Source organism: Neopsephotus bourkii, unplaced genomic scaffold (genome assembly GCF_033783945.1).
Source record: "Neopsephotus bourkii isolate Nb327-2 ecotype Australia unplaced genomic scaffold, CSIRO-AGI_Nbou_v1 NB_234, whole genome shotgun sequence".
Taxonomy (NCBI): Eukaryota; Metazoa; Chordata; class Aves; order Psittaciformes; family Psittacidae; genus Neopsephotus; species Neopsephotus bourkii.
Genome location: NW_026900744.1, coordinates 16,392,428 through 16,409,135, shown reverse-complemented (window position 1 = coordinate 16,409,135; position 16,708 = coordinate 16,392,428). Strand labels below are relative to the sequence as shown.

The 16,708-nt window shown below is 55.2% G+C and overlaps 1 protein-coding gene across 1 annotated transcript; it reads left to right on the top strand.

The window, feature by feature from the left end:
* Nucleotides 1–8,277: 8,277 nt before the first annotated feature.
* IER5 (immediate early response 5) lies at nt 8,278–9,775 on the top strand. Its single transcript, XM_061345559.1, has one exon. The coding sequence runs from the start codon at nt 8,350–8,352 to the stop codon at nt 9,097–9,099; it is 750 nt and encodes a 249-aa protein (XP_061201543.1). The 5' UTR covers nt 8,278–8,349; the 3' UTR covers nt 9,100–9,775.
* The last annotated feature ends 6,933 nt before the right edge of the window (nt 9,776–16,708 follow it).

The following is a 16,708-nucleotide window of genomic DNA, read 5'->3' as shown; positions in this document are numbered from 1 at the left end:
CAAGTGTGGTGCAACAGGCCAGAGACAAGCTTTAGGGTTTGTGTTTGCTGGCCCTTCCTTGGTGCACCTTGGGTGGCTTGTTTCCCATGCTGGGGTCCCAGCGAAATGCACTGTGCTGAGCATGGAGGGCTCCCTCCAGGTGCCAAGGAGTTATTAGGACCCAAAGACTTTGTATTCCCCAAAACCCCACGATCCTCCAGTGATTTCCACTGTGCTTCACACTCTTCAGAGCTCCCACCTTAACAACTTGCATAACACAACCGAGCTCAGAGGTGGAGGGGGTTGTTCCACAAAATACCAGACACCATAACTCACCTGTCCTTCAATGGGGACATCACTGAAGCAGCTCAGCAAATGTTGTAGCCTTGTTGCTTTGTGTTCAAAGCCTCCATGGGATTTGGCTCTAGTAGTTATAGGGTGCTTAAAGACATGATGTATTCTGAGCACCCCACCAAAGGTTATGAGGGTTAGATTTGTTCAAACACTCATGGAAGTCTGTCAGAGGCAATTTGCAGTGCTCTTCGTTTGGTGTGCCAAGACTGCACAGCTCAGCTTCCTCTCATCAAGCATCCCCTGAAACCTTCGCTATGATGGGAATGAAACAAGGGAAAGCTCCCACAGCCGCTCAGAGTTACTAGCTAAGAATTTCAGAAATCCTTTAATAAATTCTATGAACACTTTATTCACTTAATTGGAAATGGGGTTTTTTGAATGCATTTGCAAAAAAGTGTGAAGCTTTGCAGGGCTGTTGAGGGCTGAAAATAAGGAGGTGTTACTGAAGTGTAGGGAAGTTGCAGACTTTCCAGGAATAACACAGACAGTCTTTGATGCTGGAAATTAATGTACATGATGCAGTCAATGATTTAGATTCAACAGCACTGCTATGGAGTTTTTAGAATGGAGGCATTTTTGCCATATCTTGTAGGAAGCTCTGATTTTTGGTTTCAAGCAGTGGGAAGTGTTTTGGTAGCTTTCTGGCATGCTCGGCTAACCAGTTCCTCCCTGGGAGAGGAGTGCTCGGTGCATGGCACACAGCTGCAGAACTGGTCAGGAAAGATCTGATTAAACTCTTCTGTTCTGAAAAGGACCAACTCATCAAAATCCCAAATGTCTGTAGGGAAGAACTGGGTTTACTGAGGCTTTTATCAGGACAAAAATGGTGGCATGTTTGTACATGCACAGGGGAGTGTGTGTGTGTGTGTGTGTGTGTGTGTGTGTGTGATCCCGTACTAGCCCAGTACAAAAACATGCATTTGGTGGAAAGATATGGCTTTTCCTCTCGGAGAAAAGCTGGATTGATTTGAATTTGGATTTGTAAAAGCATAGGGGATTTTTTTCCTCCAGAAAAGGTTTTACAGCTAAAGGAAGAAGTAATAAAGCTAATGGGTTTCAGATGCTTCAGTGTTTCTCTTCCTCATTTGCATTTTTAGTGGAAGTTGCTGAAGATTTTCTGTGGTTGTAGGAGGAGAGATAAGGCAATGATAACTTGATAAAAAACAGTAGTTTGTGGCTAAATATTCAGTGTTGTGGTGGGCAGTGGGGTTTTCCATCAAATCCCAAGTGTTTCCAGCAAATCCTACCCACTCACGGCCCCTCTGTATTTGTAACAAGGTTTCCTGAACCTCATTTTTATGAATAGGTGGGAACTTCACTGTGAAGCACCAAGGGCACAGGTGACACAAGGCCTCAGCCGTGTGACAGCATGGTGGCCTGACAGCAGCAGCTCTGAGGTGTTAAAAGAGCAAGATGCTGAGAGGTGATTGCTCCTTGCCAAGAAGGTGGCTTGGATGCTGGATGCTCCTGGTTACATGCTAGAGCCAATGGAGCGGGTTTCCTTGGACTCACAGTTGTCTGGGAAGAAATGAAGCCTCACCAAAGCTGCTTCTGTGGTTCTGGCTTTCCTCCTGTTGCTGTCTCTTGTGGGCTTTCATTGTCTACTGAGAGCTAGTTTCAAGCCATAGCCTTACCCTTGGGTAGGTTTGTATCAGTGCAAGCCCTGTGTGCAGTAGAGGCTGCAATCCCTGACTGGACAACTGGCCAGAAATGTCAAAGATACAGACAAGTACAAAATAAATGAGCAAATGCAAGGTGGTAATTCGTGGTAGGATGTAGGATGACTATTCAGAATAATGGTGGTTTTGAAAAAGTAAAATAAAATCCCTCTTTGTAGTGCATGAGCAATTGATTATTTAATGAGGATGAAAATGAGAAATGAAATTGAGCAAAGGCAGCATTACTTTCAGCAGGGTGAACCTCTGGGACTGCCTGCCACAGGATGCCAGGGGTGCTGAGAGCTTGCCTGGATCCAGAAAGAGGTTAAAATAGATGAGTAGCAAGGTGCTGCACTGCCAGAGTCCTTGTTACTTTTTTATGTGGGTGAAATCAGAATGAACTTTTCCCTGGCAGCCTTTCCCCATAACCTTCCTTGTAACCCCTGTTTCCATGGATGACCTCACCAGGGCTTCAGGCTCTGTCACGTTGTTAGCCTCACGTTGTTAGAAGGAATGGGTGGCTAAATGATAGTCTGCACGAGAGGGAAGGGGCACAGATCAAAGAGAGGAGTGGGAGTCAATGCCTGCTGGCAGGCACAGATATTTTGCAGTTTCCCTTGATGGTGGGAGGAGGGATTCAACACAGAGAGGATCTGCTCTGCCCTTGGTGCCCTCCTCCATGGTTGATAATCTTAGGACTCAAGGTTGCCTCCTGGCATGCCTTTGGACTTTGAATAAGGACTGTGTGTGGTGTGGTTTGCTGGCAAGTCCCGAGGACCTTGGTCCCCCTTTTTGTTAGCAGGGAGCAGAGCAGGCGTCTCTCCTGGGATAACAGCTCCATGGCTCCAGAGCATCATTGTGCATCCTCCCCATCATGCCTAAGCAAAACAGTCACACAGAGGACAGATCTGCACTTTGGGATGTGCAGAGGGCTACAGCTGTCATTTGCCTGCTGGCTAAAAGGAAGGTGACATTGAGATACAGGGAAAGTTAAAAGATAATTAGGCAGAGAGTCCTTTGGGCAGGAGATCTACCCTGCCGTTTGCCCAGCTGAGACTTGGTTGGCTCTGCGGAGTTTGCATGATTAATTTGGGATGTTTAACCCCATACTGGGCTGTAGGTGAGTGCCACTGAGGCTGCCTTTTTCTGTAGCAAAGTTTTCTGGGGAGCCAGTCACTCCAGTGAAAAGCATGGGCTTTGCTGGACAGCCAGAGGGTTGTCTGCGGGGCTACATCCCAGGGCTGTCCTGCTTCTTTTCCCCCTGGACACAAGGCAGCCTCTGTCTTTGGAAATGGCACATGACCCATTGCAGGCATATCAGAGAGGGGAAAAGAAATACAGGAAGGTGGATTACAATGGAAGGGTTGTCTGATAGGAAACCCTGGACAAATAAATGCATTTTTTTCCCCAGGAAATCCAAACTGGTTCCCTAAAACACTGAAAGATGTGGGCCACATTTTTCCAGGGGAAACAGCTGCCTGAAGAAGCTGATAGCTGGGAGTGGGATTCTGCCCCGACCCCCTTTGTGCTTGGAGAGAGTGCTGGAGGAGTAGCAGGATTTCTGATGAGCAGGGAGTCCAGGTCACAGGTCTCCAGGGGAGGGAAGGGAAATCCCAAGGCTCAGAGTAAGGGAAGGGAAATTTTAAATCATTTGTGAAAGAGCAAAAGGGGGAATCCCAGGTTACTGGTGAAAAAAAAAACCTGTACGAAGGAGCCCTGTCTGCCTGGGCTATCTGCACTATCATCGCTGCTCATGGGTAGGAGGTTTTTAACCCTGGAAGAACCCTTTGCTTTCTAATATGTGGCTGTGCTTTCAGGGGTGGGTGTCTCAGCCTTTTCAGAAGAGGAGAGAGGGAGCTGCTTTCTCTCCTTTGGCTTTAGGTTTTGTATTGATTTGTTTGTGTTTGTTTCACTTGTGCATTGTGTTTGGTTTTCATTTGGCAGTGATTAGTGGTTAGCACTCTGCTGTTTTGGGATATTTCCCAGTTCTTCTGACCTTATCTCCAATGTTGGATAAACCAGAGCAGTTGGGAACCCTGGGGAATTAGTTACTGATATCCGACTGCAGCAGGTCCAGACCACATCCATGCGAGTCATTGATTTTTTTGAGGAAAAAAACCCAAACACCCCCACAGAAACCTCCTTCTCATCCTGAGCCCTGTGTAGGTCCCTCACAATTGAGATGTTTGCTATTCCCATCTAGAAGTGAGCTTGGGCTGCAGATGAATCACATTTGGAAATGATCCTCCCTGCGCTGTTTTGCTTCCATCAGCAATTTCTTGGGATGTGCCTGGATCTCCCTGAGGCTTTGGCTGTCCTGAAGCTCTGTTCTTCCTGCAAGGCAACTGTTGGTGCGAAGGCTTTTTTCCCAGCCTCAGTGGTGGTGACAGAGGTTTGGCTTCTTTGTTCCTGTCTTCTTCCTGGGAAGACTCTTACTCATGAGTTCTGGTCTGAATTTAATAGAGAGGGGACAGTGGACTGCAGTGGTGCTGGGACGGGCAAGAGAAGTGATGGATGACTTCAGTCTATGCTCCGAGGAGACCCTAACTTCACCGTCTGTCCTACCCACAGGGTTCTCCACCTCTTGGCTGCAATTGCCTTCTCCCTGGAGCCTGGGCTGCACATTTGGTGACAGCGAAGGTCTGGCGGGGGAGTGGTGACTGAGACAGGCGCCGCGGTCGAAACAGGACCCTGCTAACCACATCCTCAGCCCCACCGCCGCAGGTCTTGCGGCTGTTCTGGGTGCCAGATGGCTGTGCTGGTGCAGCCCCAACCACGGCACTGCTGCGTGGGCTACAGCCGGTGGGGGGGGGGAAGGGGGGGACGGGTGGAAGCGAGGGCGGGAGGACCCGGTCGGGGTTTTGCTGCCATAGCAGGGGATGCAGGCATCTGGCACACAGCCCCACGCTGCGCCTAGCCAAGATGCAGCCCTGCGAATCGCAGACGAGCTTCCCGGCGCCGGCCTCCTCTGCCCACTGTGGAAGGCGAATTTAAACACCTCCAAAACTCCCGATGGTGTGCGCAGCCCTCTGCAATTATTATTTGTACCACAAGCTGCTTCCTGCCCCGAGCTGCTTTTATCTTGCATTGTTTTCCTTTCCAGGTGGGGCCGCAGGCTCCCCGCTGCTCGGCCTCCGGGGCTGCCTCCGCCACTGGTTTGCTGGCCACACTGCCGGCTGCAGCTTGCTGGCGGAGAGGCCACCTTTGTCTGCCAGCCCGTCCGCCCTCCTCCTCCTGCCAGAGCTATTTCTGGAAACAGCAGCTGAGCCCGAGGATTGTTAATTGTTCATCAAACCCCTTCCAGTCCAGTTAGATCACATGCGGAGATTAGAGCACCTCGTCACACCCTTTCCTCCTTCTCATGTATCCCCCCCTGACCCCCAGGGATGGGGGGTAATGCCCCTTCTGCAGCAGACGGGGAGACACGAGGCATGTGCAACTGTCAGGGATGCCAGCCCCACCGAAGTGACGGCTCCCACGCCGTGCCTAGCCGTGGGTATCACAGAGCTGCCTTGTTCAAGGGACAAACCCAGCAGGGTCACCCAGCAGCAGGGACCGGCTCGGGTGCAGGCAGGAGCCCAGGGCAAGCAGGCAGGCGGACAACAAAGCCACCCCAGCCGCTGACCTTAGGAGCTACCATGTGACTGTCTCAAACTTACTAAAGCATGACATCAGCCTGGGAGGGAAAGGCAGGGCTGCCACCAAAATACTGCCTGGCTTAAACGGGCTGCCGGAGCGCACTGCCTGCATGCTGCCGACGGCCCCTGTCTGCGCTGCTGCCGGTCCTCCCCTGTTTTCCCCTTGAATGTCACCCCCCACCCCGAAAAAGCAAACCACTGCCCCATCTCTTTGCAAAGGTTATGATGTGTAGTCGGGGTGGGGCTATTTTGTTCTGGGAATAACACACACCAGTGGTTATGCCTGACAGCAGGCACAGTGTTGGTGTGTGATACTGGGTACTAGCTCTGCCACCTGATTGCGTGTGCCTCTGTTCCTCCCTGCCACTCTTGAAGATTCCTGTCTGAGCACTAACAGGGATGAGAGACCACTCGGTACCCATTCCCATTGGGCTTATCCCGAGCCAGGGCAGGGGGGAGGCTACTGGCCCACCTGCTCGTAGGCAGGTTAGGTAGCTAAAACACAGCAACCGAAGAGGAATGGTGCCTCATGCCATCGGGGTGAGGCAGTGAACGGCAGAACAGGTTGGTCCGCTCAGATCCAGGCATCTTCACTCAGCAAAGCTCTAGTGTTGTGTCTCCTACACCTGCATTCAGCTTTTTTTCAGCCAGTGGGATGGATTTGCACCACTGCTCTTTACCCACATCCAAGTCAGGAATATATCCAGCTAAGACGTATGAAATCTGGCTTTATCCTTCTATCTGGGGTTATTTCTGCTGAGGATGCAGGTGCCCAGATCCTGCAACCAGCAGTCTCAGAGCAACACACCTGGTGATGGACAAGCTATTTTGCAGGGCACAGCTGAATGCTGTGTCATGGAGTGGGGAGGGCACTGGTGTTGGGCAGACATGTGGGCTGAGGGCCAGGAGGTGTGACTGCAGTCCCAAACATCCAAGCCTAGACCTGCTCTGGCTGGTTAGACTGACCCGAGGGCTTAGGCCAGGGTGTTGCCGGCCCTCCAAGGCGCGGGAGCAGGTTCGGCGGGTCTGGAAACCCTCGGTTCCCACCACTGGGGCTCGCGTCCCTCCAGCCTCCCACGCTGGGTGTGGGTGGGACAGCCTTGCTCCATGAGTCCGGGAGAGGCTTGCCCTTGCACGGGCAAGGGACAGCTGAGGCTGGCTGCTTTGGCCCGTGTTTTGGCTGTGCAGTTGAGCATGCTCTGGTCTAGTTGTTTAGGATGGAGTGTGGCAGGTTTGTGCAAGAGGAGGTGGACATTTTGAGATATCGACCCCCAGGTAGAAATGTGGTTGTGTTCAACATCCAAAGAGTGGCACTTGTGGTTTTCTAACTGTGCTTGAGCAGAAGGAAAAGTTTTGTTTGGTCTTGAGTGTGTGTGGGATTCCTGGGGGAGCACTCTTGCTGTCTCGACTATGTCTTGATGTGACTAAATCTCAACCTGTTTTTTGTTACCACTATGACCAGCCACCCCCTTGTTCTTCCAGTGATCCGGGACATGGTGGCAGGTCTTGCCAATAAGACGTCATCACAGCCTCTAGCTCTTCTTTTCGGGGGTCTGCAGACAAATCTCTTGGAAAAAAAGGGATGGAAGCAAGTTGTCACATGTGTCAGCTGGGAATAGAAACTGATGCTCCAGGGCAGCACATTGAACTTCCTTAATTTTGGGTCCTTTCACTTCTTGCCTCCTTGCAGGTGGTGGTTGCTTCTCGGTGAAAGAAGGAGGGTCCCCACTACAAGCCCTGAAACACCCCCTGAGCTTTCTTGGAGGCTGCCCTGGTGCCTGGAGCTATGTCTGGGGGGTGGGTTATCTCCTGCAGGCCCTGGCCACCAGCCTGGCCCTAACAGCATGTTTCACAGCTATGGCAAAGCAAAGTTTCAGTTCCCAAAGAGCTGCCGGAGACCCCATCACCCCTGGAGATGCTGGTGGCATATTGTCCTCCCCCATCCTGTCTTGCAGCCCTACCCGACCCATTGTGGATCTTCATCTTCTATTCTGGGCTCTCTGTGAGCTTGGCTGCCAGACCCCTGGAGCAGATCTCTGCCTGGCAGTGGGGCAGGCATGGCTTTCTGCTCCATGTCAGGGCAGATATTCCTTGAAGTACTCAAAGCTGCACTTCCCCCTCTAGTCAGCACAGTCTCTAACACGACAAGATCTCAGAGCCCGGTGCTGAAATTGAGAGAAACATTTCTAACCTGTAAAACAGAGTCACTCTTGGTTTAGTTTGTTGTTTTCCCCCCTCCCCTCCCTAGATGTTTCAGTTGTTTTGGCCAAAATCCCCACTGCTGCCTCTCGGTGTGATCAAGCCAATGCGGGGTGCAGTGAAGCTGGGGCTCTGCCGAGCCCAGGGTGCTGCCGCAGTCCCGGCCGCTGTCCCACGGCGTGCGCCGGCGGGAGGGCCCCACCACGAGCCGCGTGCTGGCATTGCCACTTTAAGAGCCATCTTCGCCGGGAGAGCTTTCGAACCTCTCCCCTGCGTCGCCATTGGCAGGCGCGGGCGCGCGGGGGCCAGCCGGCGGTTGGAGCGGCCGGCGGGGCGCCCTGATTGGCCGGGGCGGGGGCAGTATAAAATGTCGCAGGGCGCGTGGGCTCGCCTCAGTCGGCGGCGCGAAGGAGCAGCGTGGGGAGCGTGGGCAGCTGGGAGGACGGGCGGCGACGGGAGGTTTGGCGCGCCTTCCGCACGGCTTCACCTCAGCCCGGTGGTCCCATCGCCCCCTGCCCGCTATGGAGTTCAAGCTGGAGGCGCACCGCATCGTCAGTATCTCGCTCGGCAAGATCTACAGCGCGCGGGGCCAGCGCGGCGGCCTCAAGCTCCACAAGAACCTCCTGGTGTCGCTGGTGCTGCGCAGCGCCCGGCAGGTTTACCTGAGCGAGCCGGGCTGCCCTCCTGAGCCGCCCCCCGTCGCCTGCGGGTCCCCCGAGGACGAGCAGCCGCCCTGCGCCACTGTCTGGGCGGCCGGCGAGGCGCCGCCGTCGCCGCAGGACGAAGCGGATCGGGGCGGCTCACGGCTGCCCTGCGCGGACTGTGAGGGCCCCCGGCCGCGGCGCTGTAGCTGCGGCTGTAGCTGCTGCTGCGCGGCGGCGGGCGGCGAGGCTAACCGCTCGGATTGCGCCGCTGAGGCCGCGGCCCCCCCGCCTCCTCACTGCCCCCGGAAGCGCAGCGCCGGCGAGCGGGGCCAGGCGGGCTCCCCAGTAAAGAAACCCCGCCGCGAGGTGGAGGAGGAGCCGCCGCCTGGCGAGCAGGAGGACATGGAGACAGGCAACGTCGCCAGCCTTATCAGCATCTTCGGCTCCAGCTTCTCGGGACTGCTCAGTAAGGAGCCCAAGGGCCGACGGCGGGCGCCCCTTGACGGCGGCGAGGCGACGGCGACCACGACACCCACCGACGCGGCGGCCGAGCCGGGACAGATTTGCTGCGACGAGCCGGTGCTGCGGACCCTCAACCCCTGGAGCACGGCCATCGTGGCCTTTTGACGCGCGGGCCGCAGAGACTGGCCCTCCGCCGCGGGGATGGGGACCCTGCTGGACGGACGGGCAGCTGGACAGAGAGGTGATATCCCCCGCACCCACGGCCCGGCGGAGGAGGGCGGGCAGCGCCGCGGGAATTCGGCGCCGGCGAGTCCCGGCGCGTTGCCGGGGCTCACGGGAAGGGCCGCGGGGCAGGGGCGGCAGCAGCAGCAGCACTTCCCCGCCAGCAAGCTGGGTCCCGTCTGCCGGTATCCGCCCTGGAAGCGCCCTCGGCCCTGCCCTCCCGGAATTCCCCTTCCCGGCCGGGCCGCCGCCCTGCCCGGCGCCCCTGGGCGGCTCTGCCGCAGCTGCCGACACCGGGGGCGCACCCACCGGGTAGTATTTTAAGCTTGGAAAGTATTAAGTTTATTAAATAAAGTCTCTATTTTGGGAAGGTTTAGGTCAGAACTATTACGTGGTGCTTTTTAAAAGTGTTTTATTGAGAGAAACGAAGTTTACAGACGCTCTGACGGCAAGTCCTTGAGCCTGTTTGTTAGGCTTGGTAACTCCTGGTCTTTGTTGTATAAAGGCTTGGGGCTCCCGTAGGGATTTTGTACAGTGTTTTCCTTCAGTGATGTATCTTATTTTGTATAAAATGTAATTCTACGTGTACAACACGTATTAAATATTTTCAACTGTACAAGCCTCGTCCTCGTGTGTGCCCCCGCTCGGCTCGGGGGGAGGAGGTCGCCGGGAGCCAGGCAGGCAGCAGCCAGGGTGTGGTTGCTGCGTGTCTGTGGCTGGATCCACCCTGCTTCGCCAGAGGCTCAGGTGGGTTGGAGTCCAGCTCCTCCGGGAAGAAAGGGAAGTTCTCTCTGGGCGACTGGAGTTCTTCCCAGGATCTTCCAGGTGCTCTCCCTGCACCTCCAGCTGCAGGTTCTTCACGGGGCTGGGGCTGCTGTGGCATTTGAGGTCTTGTTCATGAAGTATCTGATGTGCAGAGTCACGCTCCGTGGGTGGGAAGCGGTTGCTAAATCCCGGCAGAGCAGCTGCGCGCAGCCTGGCCCCGTGCTGTGGAGGGGCCGGGGGCCGGACTCCTGCTTTGCCTGGCCGGAGGTCCAGGCTGGGGGCGTGTGAGTGGATCTTCCCGGACATGGGCTGTGCTCCCGCCCCCTACTGCTCTGCCAGAAGTGTTTTTCAGTGCCTCCTCCTTGCTGTTACTTGTGCAATACTTAAAGTGATGAGTATCAGGGCTGCCTTTTTTTTTTTATTATTTTTTTTTCTTTATCTGTAAAGATGTAACTGGGTTAAAGTTCCTGCTCTTAGGGGTGGGGAGAAAAGTTTGGTCTCTGCTTCACAGTGACTGGAGTGCCCTAAGGCCTTGTAATTAAGACTGAATTGTGGAATTATATTTTTTCCCCTTCTTGCTGGGAGATTCACTAGAGGCGTTTCTGCTCCTAATTAATGAACTTTTCAACTGAGGACTGCATTTCTTGTGAGTCAAGGAAAATGCTTGTGTGCTGTGAAGAGCAGCGTGGGATATCTAGCTGAACCTCAGGGAGCTGGCTCAGGCAGGAACAGCGTGGAAGATGAGCAATGACCAGTGTGAATCTCCTTGCTCTTAGCTTTCTCTGGTGTGGCTGACATAGATGTGTCAGGAGGCACCAAGGCCCCTATGTGGGGCCCTGGATTTATGGGCTGGGGGCTTTACATGTTTCAGTGAGAACTGGAGAGGTGAGGCTTGGTCCTCTCTTAAGTCCTAAGAAGGCAGCAAGGGCAGGACTTGCGGTGGAGGGGAAGCTGCCTGGTCTGGAGGGCTTAGAGGGATCTCTGCTAGTATTTGTGTAAATTGGTAGCTCCCTATTCTCACATAAAAGTGAAAGTCCCACCATCTTAATTGTATTGATAATTACACTTAATGGTGACAGACAACTTTAGCTTGGTAGACAGCACCAAGAAAATGACATGCGATGAGACATTTCTTTCTACATTATGACCTCTGGGAGGTAACAGGAACGACCTGTCCCTGCTTCACTTGTGCAGGTGCTCTCCAAGAGAGCCCAGGAGTTCAGCAGCATGGTTGTGGAACAGGAGATGAAGTCACCTCCCAGACCTTCCTGGGAGGAGAAGGAAGTTGGCTACAGAGGACTTTCCTTCCAGCTCTCCTGCTCCCTTGCAGGACATCCTGCTGGGAGGGCACAGGTTGCTCTTAGTCAGAAGCTGGGCTGCGAGGTGGGAATGGCCTGCTGCTCCCGTGTAAACACAGCTTCCTTCCCAAGAGAGGGGAGGGAGAGCTTCAGTCCTACTCCTTGTTCCCCAACAGTATCTCTGTGGAAGTGAATGGTTTTGCCCAGGGCTTGCAGTCAGCTTCTGAGTGCTGGAATGGGGTGGGGGCACTGCTCTTGGCTGTTAGAGGGTTGATCAGGAGCATCTTGGCAAACCTCAAAGCTTTCAGGGCACCCAGCTGCTTTTCAAGCATCTGGTCTGGTTGATTTACATGGTTCTGGTGTCCCCCTGCAGACAAGACCCAGCCTCCCCTTGGCACAAATCACCACCAGTGCTCTATCTCTTCTATCTTCCAGAGGAGTTGTGCAACAGCATAATTGCTGTTGGCCTCTGAAAATGCAGCAAAGACGACTCAGAGGTGCCAGTGCAGCTCCCTCTGGCTTGTGTGACCTCTCCACGGAGCTATCTGAGGTGAGCAAGCTTGCGTATTGGCAGATGACCACAGTGCCATGTCCTTAAAAGACCCGGTTCAGCTCCATTGGCTGCTGGAGCCACCTCTGCTATGCCAGTGCAGATATGTTGCTTGTTCCTGTTGCTGTGTTTTCCTAACATGTGGGGTTTGCTCCCTGGAATGTGTGTATCCTCAGGGAGACACAGGAAAAAATAACCAAGGCACGATAGTTGCCAGTGAGCTTCGGGGTGTCACAGAGGAGTCCTCACTCTACTGGAGAATGAGTCTCCAATCGAAAAAGACACATAATGATGATCCTGTGTTCCATTTGGTATCAACTTTTCTGCTCTTTGTTTTGTTTTGTTCTTCCTCGGTGTCTTTCTTTTTTATTCCTATAATCACTTTTACCTAAGTGAGGTCTGTTTTCCTTACTTCATCTGTCCTGTCATGCTGTTTTGATCCCTGGACTTTTCGTTCTGCTCTTGGTGCTGCCTTTAGGTTGCTGCAGAGGTGAGGTGATGGGATGGGACAGCTGAGCAAGGAAGGTGGAATGATCTTGAGGAGAGGCTGATGACCCAAATCTGCTGCCTGGGCCAACACTGACGGAGGGAAGAGAAGTGCTTAAATAAACCAGATAAAAATAAAAGCTTCCATCACTTGGAAGAGAGGGCAACTCCTATGGAAACTGCCTCACTGGGTCAGGGAGGATATGACTTAATGGCAAGATGGCAGCATCCTCACCTTCCTATAATAGCAATGAGCTGTTGGAAGTGCTCACCTAGCCAGCTGCTTTTTTCCAGCTCAGATCAGGTCCTCTGAGAGCCTGGTAGGGGAGAGGAGTTGGGAAGATCCTTTAGTGCAGCTGAAGGGTGGGATATATATGCCGGTGGAGGGGCAATGGGAGCCAGGAGCCAAGGCAGCCAGGCTGCCTGGTCAGGGCTCAGGGGAGGAGAGTGAGTGGCAGCCTTTTGCTTTTTTCCTGCTGTAATCGGCACGGAGTGACTGTGGGGTGGATTAGCAGCAGCTCTCTCTCCTCAGGGATACCTTCCGGAGACAGGGAATGATTTAAAACTGGCTGTTGCCAATTGTTAATGGTGTGAGTTGCCTCGGCCGTTAAGGGTACAGCCGGCTGTACCTGTGTGCCAGGACCGGCGCCAGCCAGAGGAAGCCTGCGGGGCTGGGAGGCGATGGGCAGCGAGGGGTCGGGGCTCGCAAGAGGCTCCGGATTTCACTCCGGATGCTCCCCCCTGGCTTGATGTGACCCAGTATTACCGCCCGTCCCTCCTGTCCCGGGGCAGGGGAAGGGGAGGAAGGCCCCACACACTCATTGCTGCAGCATCCTGTGTCAGCGCTCAGGAATCTGGAGAGCTGCTGGGAGGGAGGAGGGAGGGAGGCCAGCGCTGCGGGGCTGCGCCTGACGGGGCCTCTCCCGCCTGGGAGCTGGAGGCACCGGAGCAGCCCTGGGGGCGCATGCTTTGCCAAGGTCTAAACCCCAGGGCATGGGGTTTTGCGGGGGAGGGAGAGGTGCAGAAGCCTTGTGTCGCAGGACTTCTTGCTTAAATGATGGCTCAAAAGGCTGATGAGGCACGTCTGGATCCCTGCCTGCTCTCACGCCGCTGCAGGGCTTGCATCTGTCTCCAATGTACTGTGCTTGCAGCGATGCTCTGCCAGTATTTATTTAGGGTGGGTGGAGGGAGCCCCCTACCCGGTCCCCTGTGGGCTGGGGAGCACTTGCAGTGGAGTGGGGGCTCGTCGCCGCTCTCCCTGGGCAGGGTGCTCCCATCCCAAGGGGAGGCGAGCAGGGGCAGAGGCAAGGCACTGAAGCTTGCCGGCAGGGCTGAGCCAGCTGGCCAGGCTCGCAAAAAACCCCGGGGTTTCTTCCAAGGAGCATCCAAGCACTTTTGCCAGGCTGAAGCAGGGCAGAGAGGGGGGTCAGCGCTGAGAGGGGGTGGCTGGCGGTGGGAGAAGCTGGCTGGAAGGTGCATGGAGGGACCCCAACGGAGGAGAGCTGTGCCAGGCCAGCACAGGTCCTGGAGGCAGGGTCAGCGCCAGGCGAGTGCTGGGATATGGTGACAAACACAAACAATTCTGTTCTGGTCTTCTGGTTGTGATTTCTGCTCCCGAAGTGCAAACCCCGCAGGGCCCCCCTCTTCTCCTTCTCCCCAGCTGGGCAAGAGCTGGCCTGGCTGCGGTAATGAAATGCAGAGCTGCTAGGGGGAGCGGGGTGGAGGGGGAAAAAAAGCTCTGTTTGAGGTTTTGTGCCTCCGGTTTCCTCTGGCCCACCCTCCCAGCGGGGTGATTTGTTGGTGATGGAGCCTGGGGAGAGGGGGAGGGAAAGGCTTAGAGCTGCAGGCAAATAGTCATCATGTATTTCCCAGGCAGTCACACAAGGTAGAGGGGAAAACTGGATGAGGGGTAGATAAATTGCCTGGGGAAGGCCCGTAGAGCATCATTTGCTGGACCTGAGCTCTCCTGACCTTGTCCTGGGTGCTCAGGGATGGCATTGAGCGCTTTGCGCTCCAAGGGACTGGCTTTGTGGTGGATGCACTCTCCTGCCATCCCAGTTTCCCCACCTTCCCTCCATCCCAGCTTCCCTGCCCCGTGGGCAGTGGAGTGCTGAGACCTGCCTGCAGGCATCTGTTCCATGACTGACCGGCTCTTGTGGCCCAGCCCAGCCTGCAGGGCTTGCTTCTCTGGTGCAGGCAAGGGTTGTGATTCATCTTTTCTCCCTTTCCTGAGCAACAGCCAAGGAAGACATCCAGACCTTCCCCAGGCTGCTGGAGAAGTGGAGGTACTGGCTGCTGCTGACCTGTTTTTGGGTACCTGTGTGGAGCAGCTGTGCTGCTGGAGGGACTGCCAGGCTGCAGATGCATTTGCTGCCTGCAGGTACTTCAGCTCAGCTTTTCCCTTAAGCCAGGCTTTAGGTTCTGCTGTGCTCTGGCAGTGCCATCAGTGAGCTCCCCTCCTGTGTGGGGTGCTTCGGTGTTCTGTGGCTTTGCAGGGTGACCTCCAGCTTGGGAGAAGCAGGCAGGGCTGCCTGTTGTTCACGCTCACTGCTCTGGTTGGGAACATGTGTGGTTTCCTAGGGGGAAGGTCTCTTCCTCCTCCTCCTCACCTCTGCTGACAGCGTCTGACCTCAGCTGTCAACCCTGGTGGTGCAGAGGGATTAATCTGAGCCTCGGGACAGGTTGAGGCATGTCCAAGGCGGAGGAGAGCTTCATGCGCACAGACACAGAGGAAGGAACAAAAACAATTCCCAGGGAAATATTTTCCTGCTGCTTTTCCTGGCAGCAAGCAGAGTGGGAGGAAAAGACCTCGCTATAAATTGTTTGTAGGAGACTCAAGCCCTGGATCTACTTTCCCTTGGCCTCCAGGACCCCATGAAGCTCAGACCCACACATAGAAAACCACAGAGGGTGCTTGCCCCCCAACCTGCTGCTCAGCATCCCCAGGGCTCTGCTCAGCTAAGGCATTGCCTCCACCATATATTGCCTGCCATGTTCCAGGGTACATGGAGCCAAATCAGAGCATTTACAAAGCCAGGAGAACCTCCCCACCCTGGGGCAGCAAGGCATGGTCTGCTGGTGGACTCTGCCCTTTGCCTGCTCCGGCCTTGGCCGCCCTCCTCCTGCTGCTGTTTGCTTTGGCAAACCGTGGGTTTCACCCTGCCAGCACAGCCCACGGCCCTGGGTCAGGCAGAGTGGGGTGGAAGCCAGAGGTGTGGGGCAGAGAGGGAGCCTGTGGGGAAAGGAGAACAGGAAGGGAAATGGAGAAGTAAATGTCTGGCTGGGCGGATGGGGCACGTCAGCCCTGTCGTGAAGGGCAGGAAGGACACAGCTTGCTTGGAAATCTGGAGGGTGGCCTGTTAAAGGCAGGAAAGGGGAGTGAGGGCTGGAAGAAGGGGTGCAAGGGTGGGAGCCTCAGTACCACGCCAGGTTTGGGCTGTGGGGGTCCCATGGGTGCCTGCTCTCCTTGCCCCTGGGCTGGAGGTCTGCATGCCATGGTGCCCTGCTCCCCTCCTGGAGCAAATAGATGGATGTGGGCAGCATGGAACAGGCAGCCCCACAGCAGCAGCCTCCCCTCACACCATTCCTCATGGAGCTGGGGTCCCAGCTGGAGCATCACTAGAAAAGAGGGGCAGAATAGTGGCTGGTTTGGCAGTAGGAAGCAGAGAAATCCCTGCTGGCCTCATCCCATCCAGTTTAGAGGTTTACTCCTGCAAGCCCAGGCATGGAGCAGCACAGGCAGGTGGGCTTTGCTGGTGCATGTGGTCCTCCATCCCAGCTCCCTCCATCACTTGCCATTCTGGGGATGGTGGGAACATGAGGCGATGGAAGTGCTGAGCTGGGAGCAAGGGGAGAAGGCAGGTTTCCGCTGTGGTGCAGTGCTGGATTAGCAAGCATCCCTGCCTTGCCTTGGCTGGGCGGAGGGGGCCACCGGAGCAGTGCAGGGTTGTGTCTCCATGGCAATGGGGCTGCTATTTTTCAAGGCGGGAAGAATTTATGTGTTTTCTCATGCAATACCAGCCCAGGGCAGCAGCATCAACAGGCAGGCACAGTCCTGCGGGGATGGGGGATGTGGAGGGGCAATGGGCCATCCTCACCTCTTTGGGGTGAGGGTGAGACCCCCAGACCCACATTTTGCCCTGACCCAGGGCTGAGCGCATTGGCAACCCCAAGGGCAGGGCTGGCAGCGGAGGGCAGAGCCCACTCCAGCAGCGAGCTGCTGCCCATTCACAGCCCTGATTGCTCAAGGGTTGAATATTTGACCCCGTGGGCCTTTGGCATAGTGGAGAGGCTGGGAGGAGTCGCATCCGGAGGAAGGCACAGCTCCCGTGGGAAGGCAGGAGGGACGGAAGGATGGACAGGGAGGGAACTGGGGCTTTTCTTCCCTGTGGTGTGGTGCAGCTGGCTGGGGAACATTGCAAAACACTCACTGGTGTTTTCAAGCTGGGATTTA

Excerpts from the sequence above, each read along its gene's own strand:
- IER5 (XM_061345559.1), top strand. The coding sequence starts at position 8,350 with ATGGAGTTCAAGCTGGAGGCGCACCGCATCGTCAGTATCTCGCTCGGC.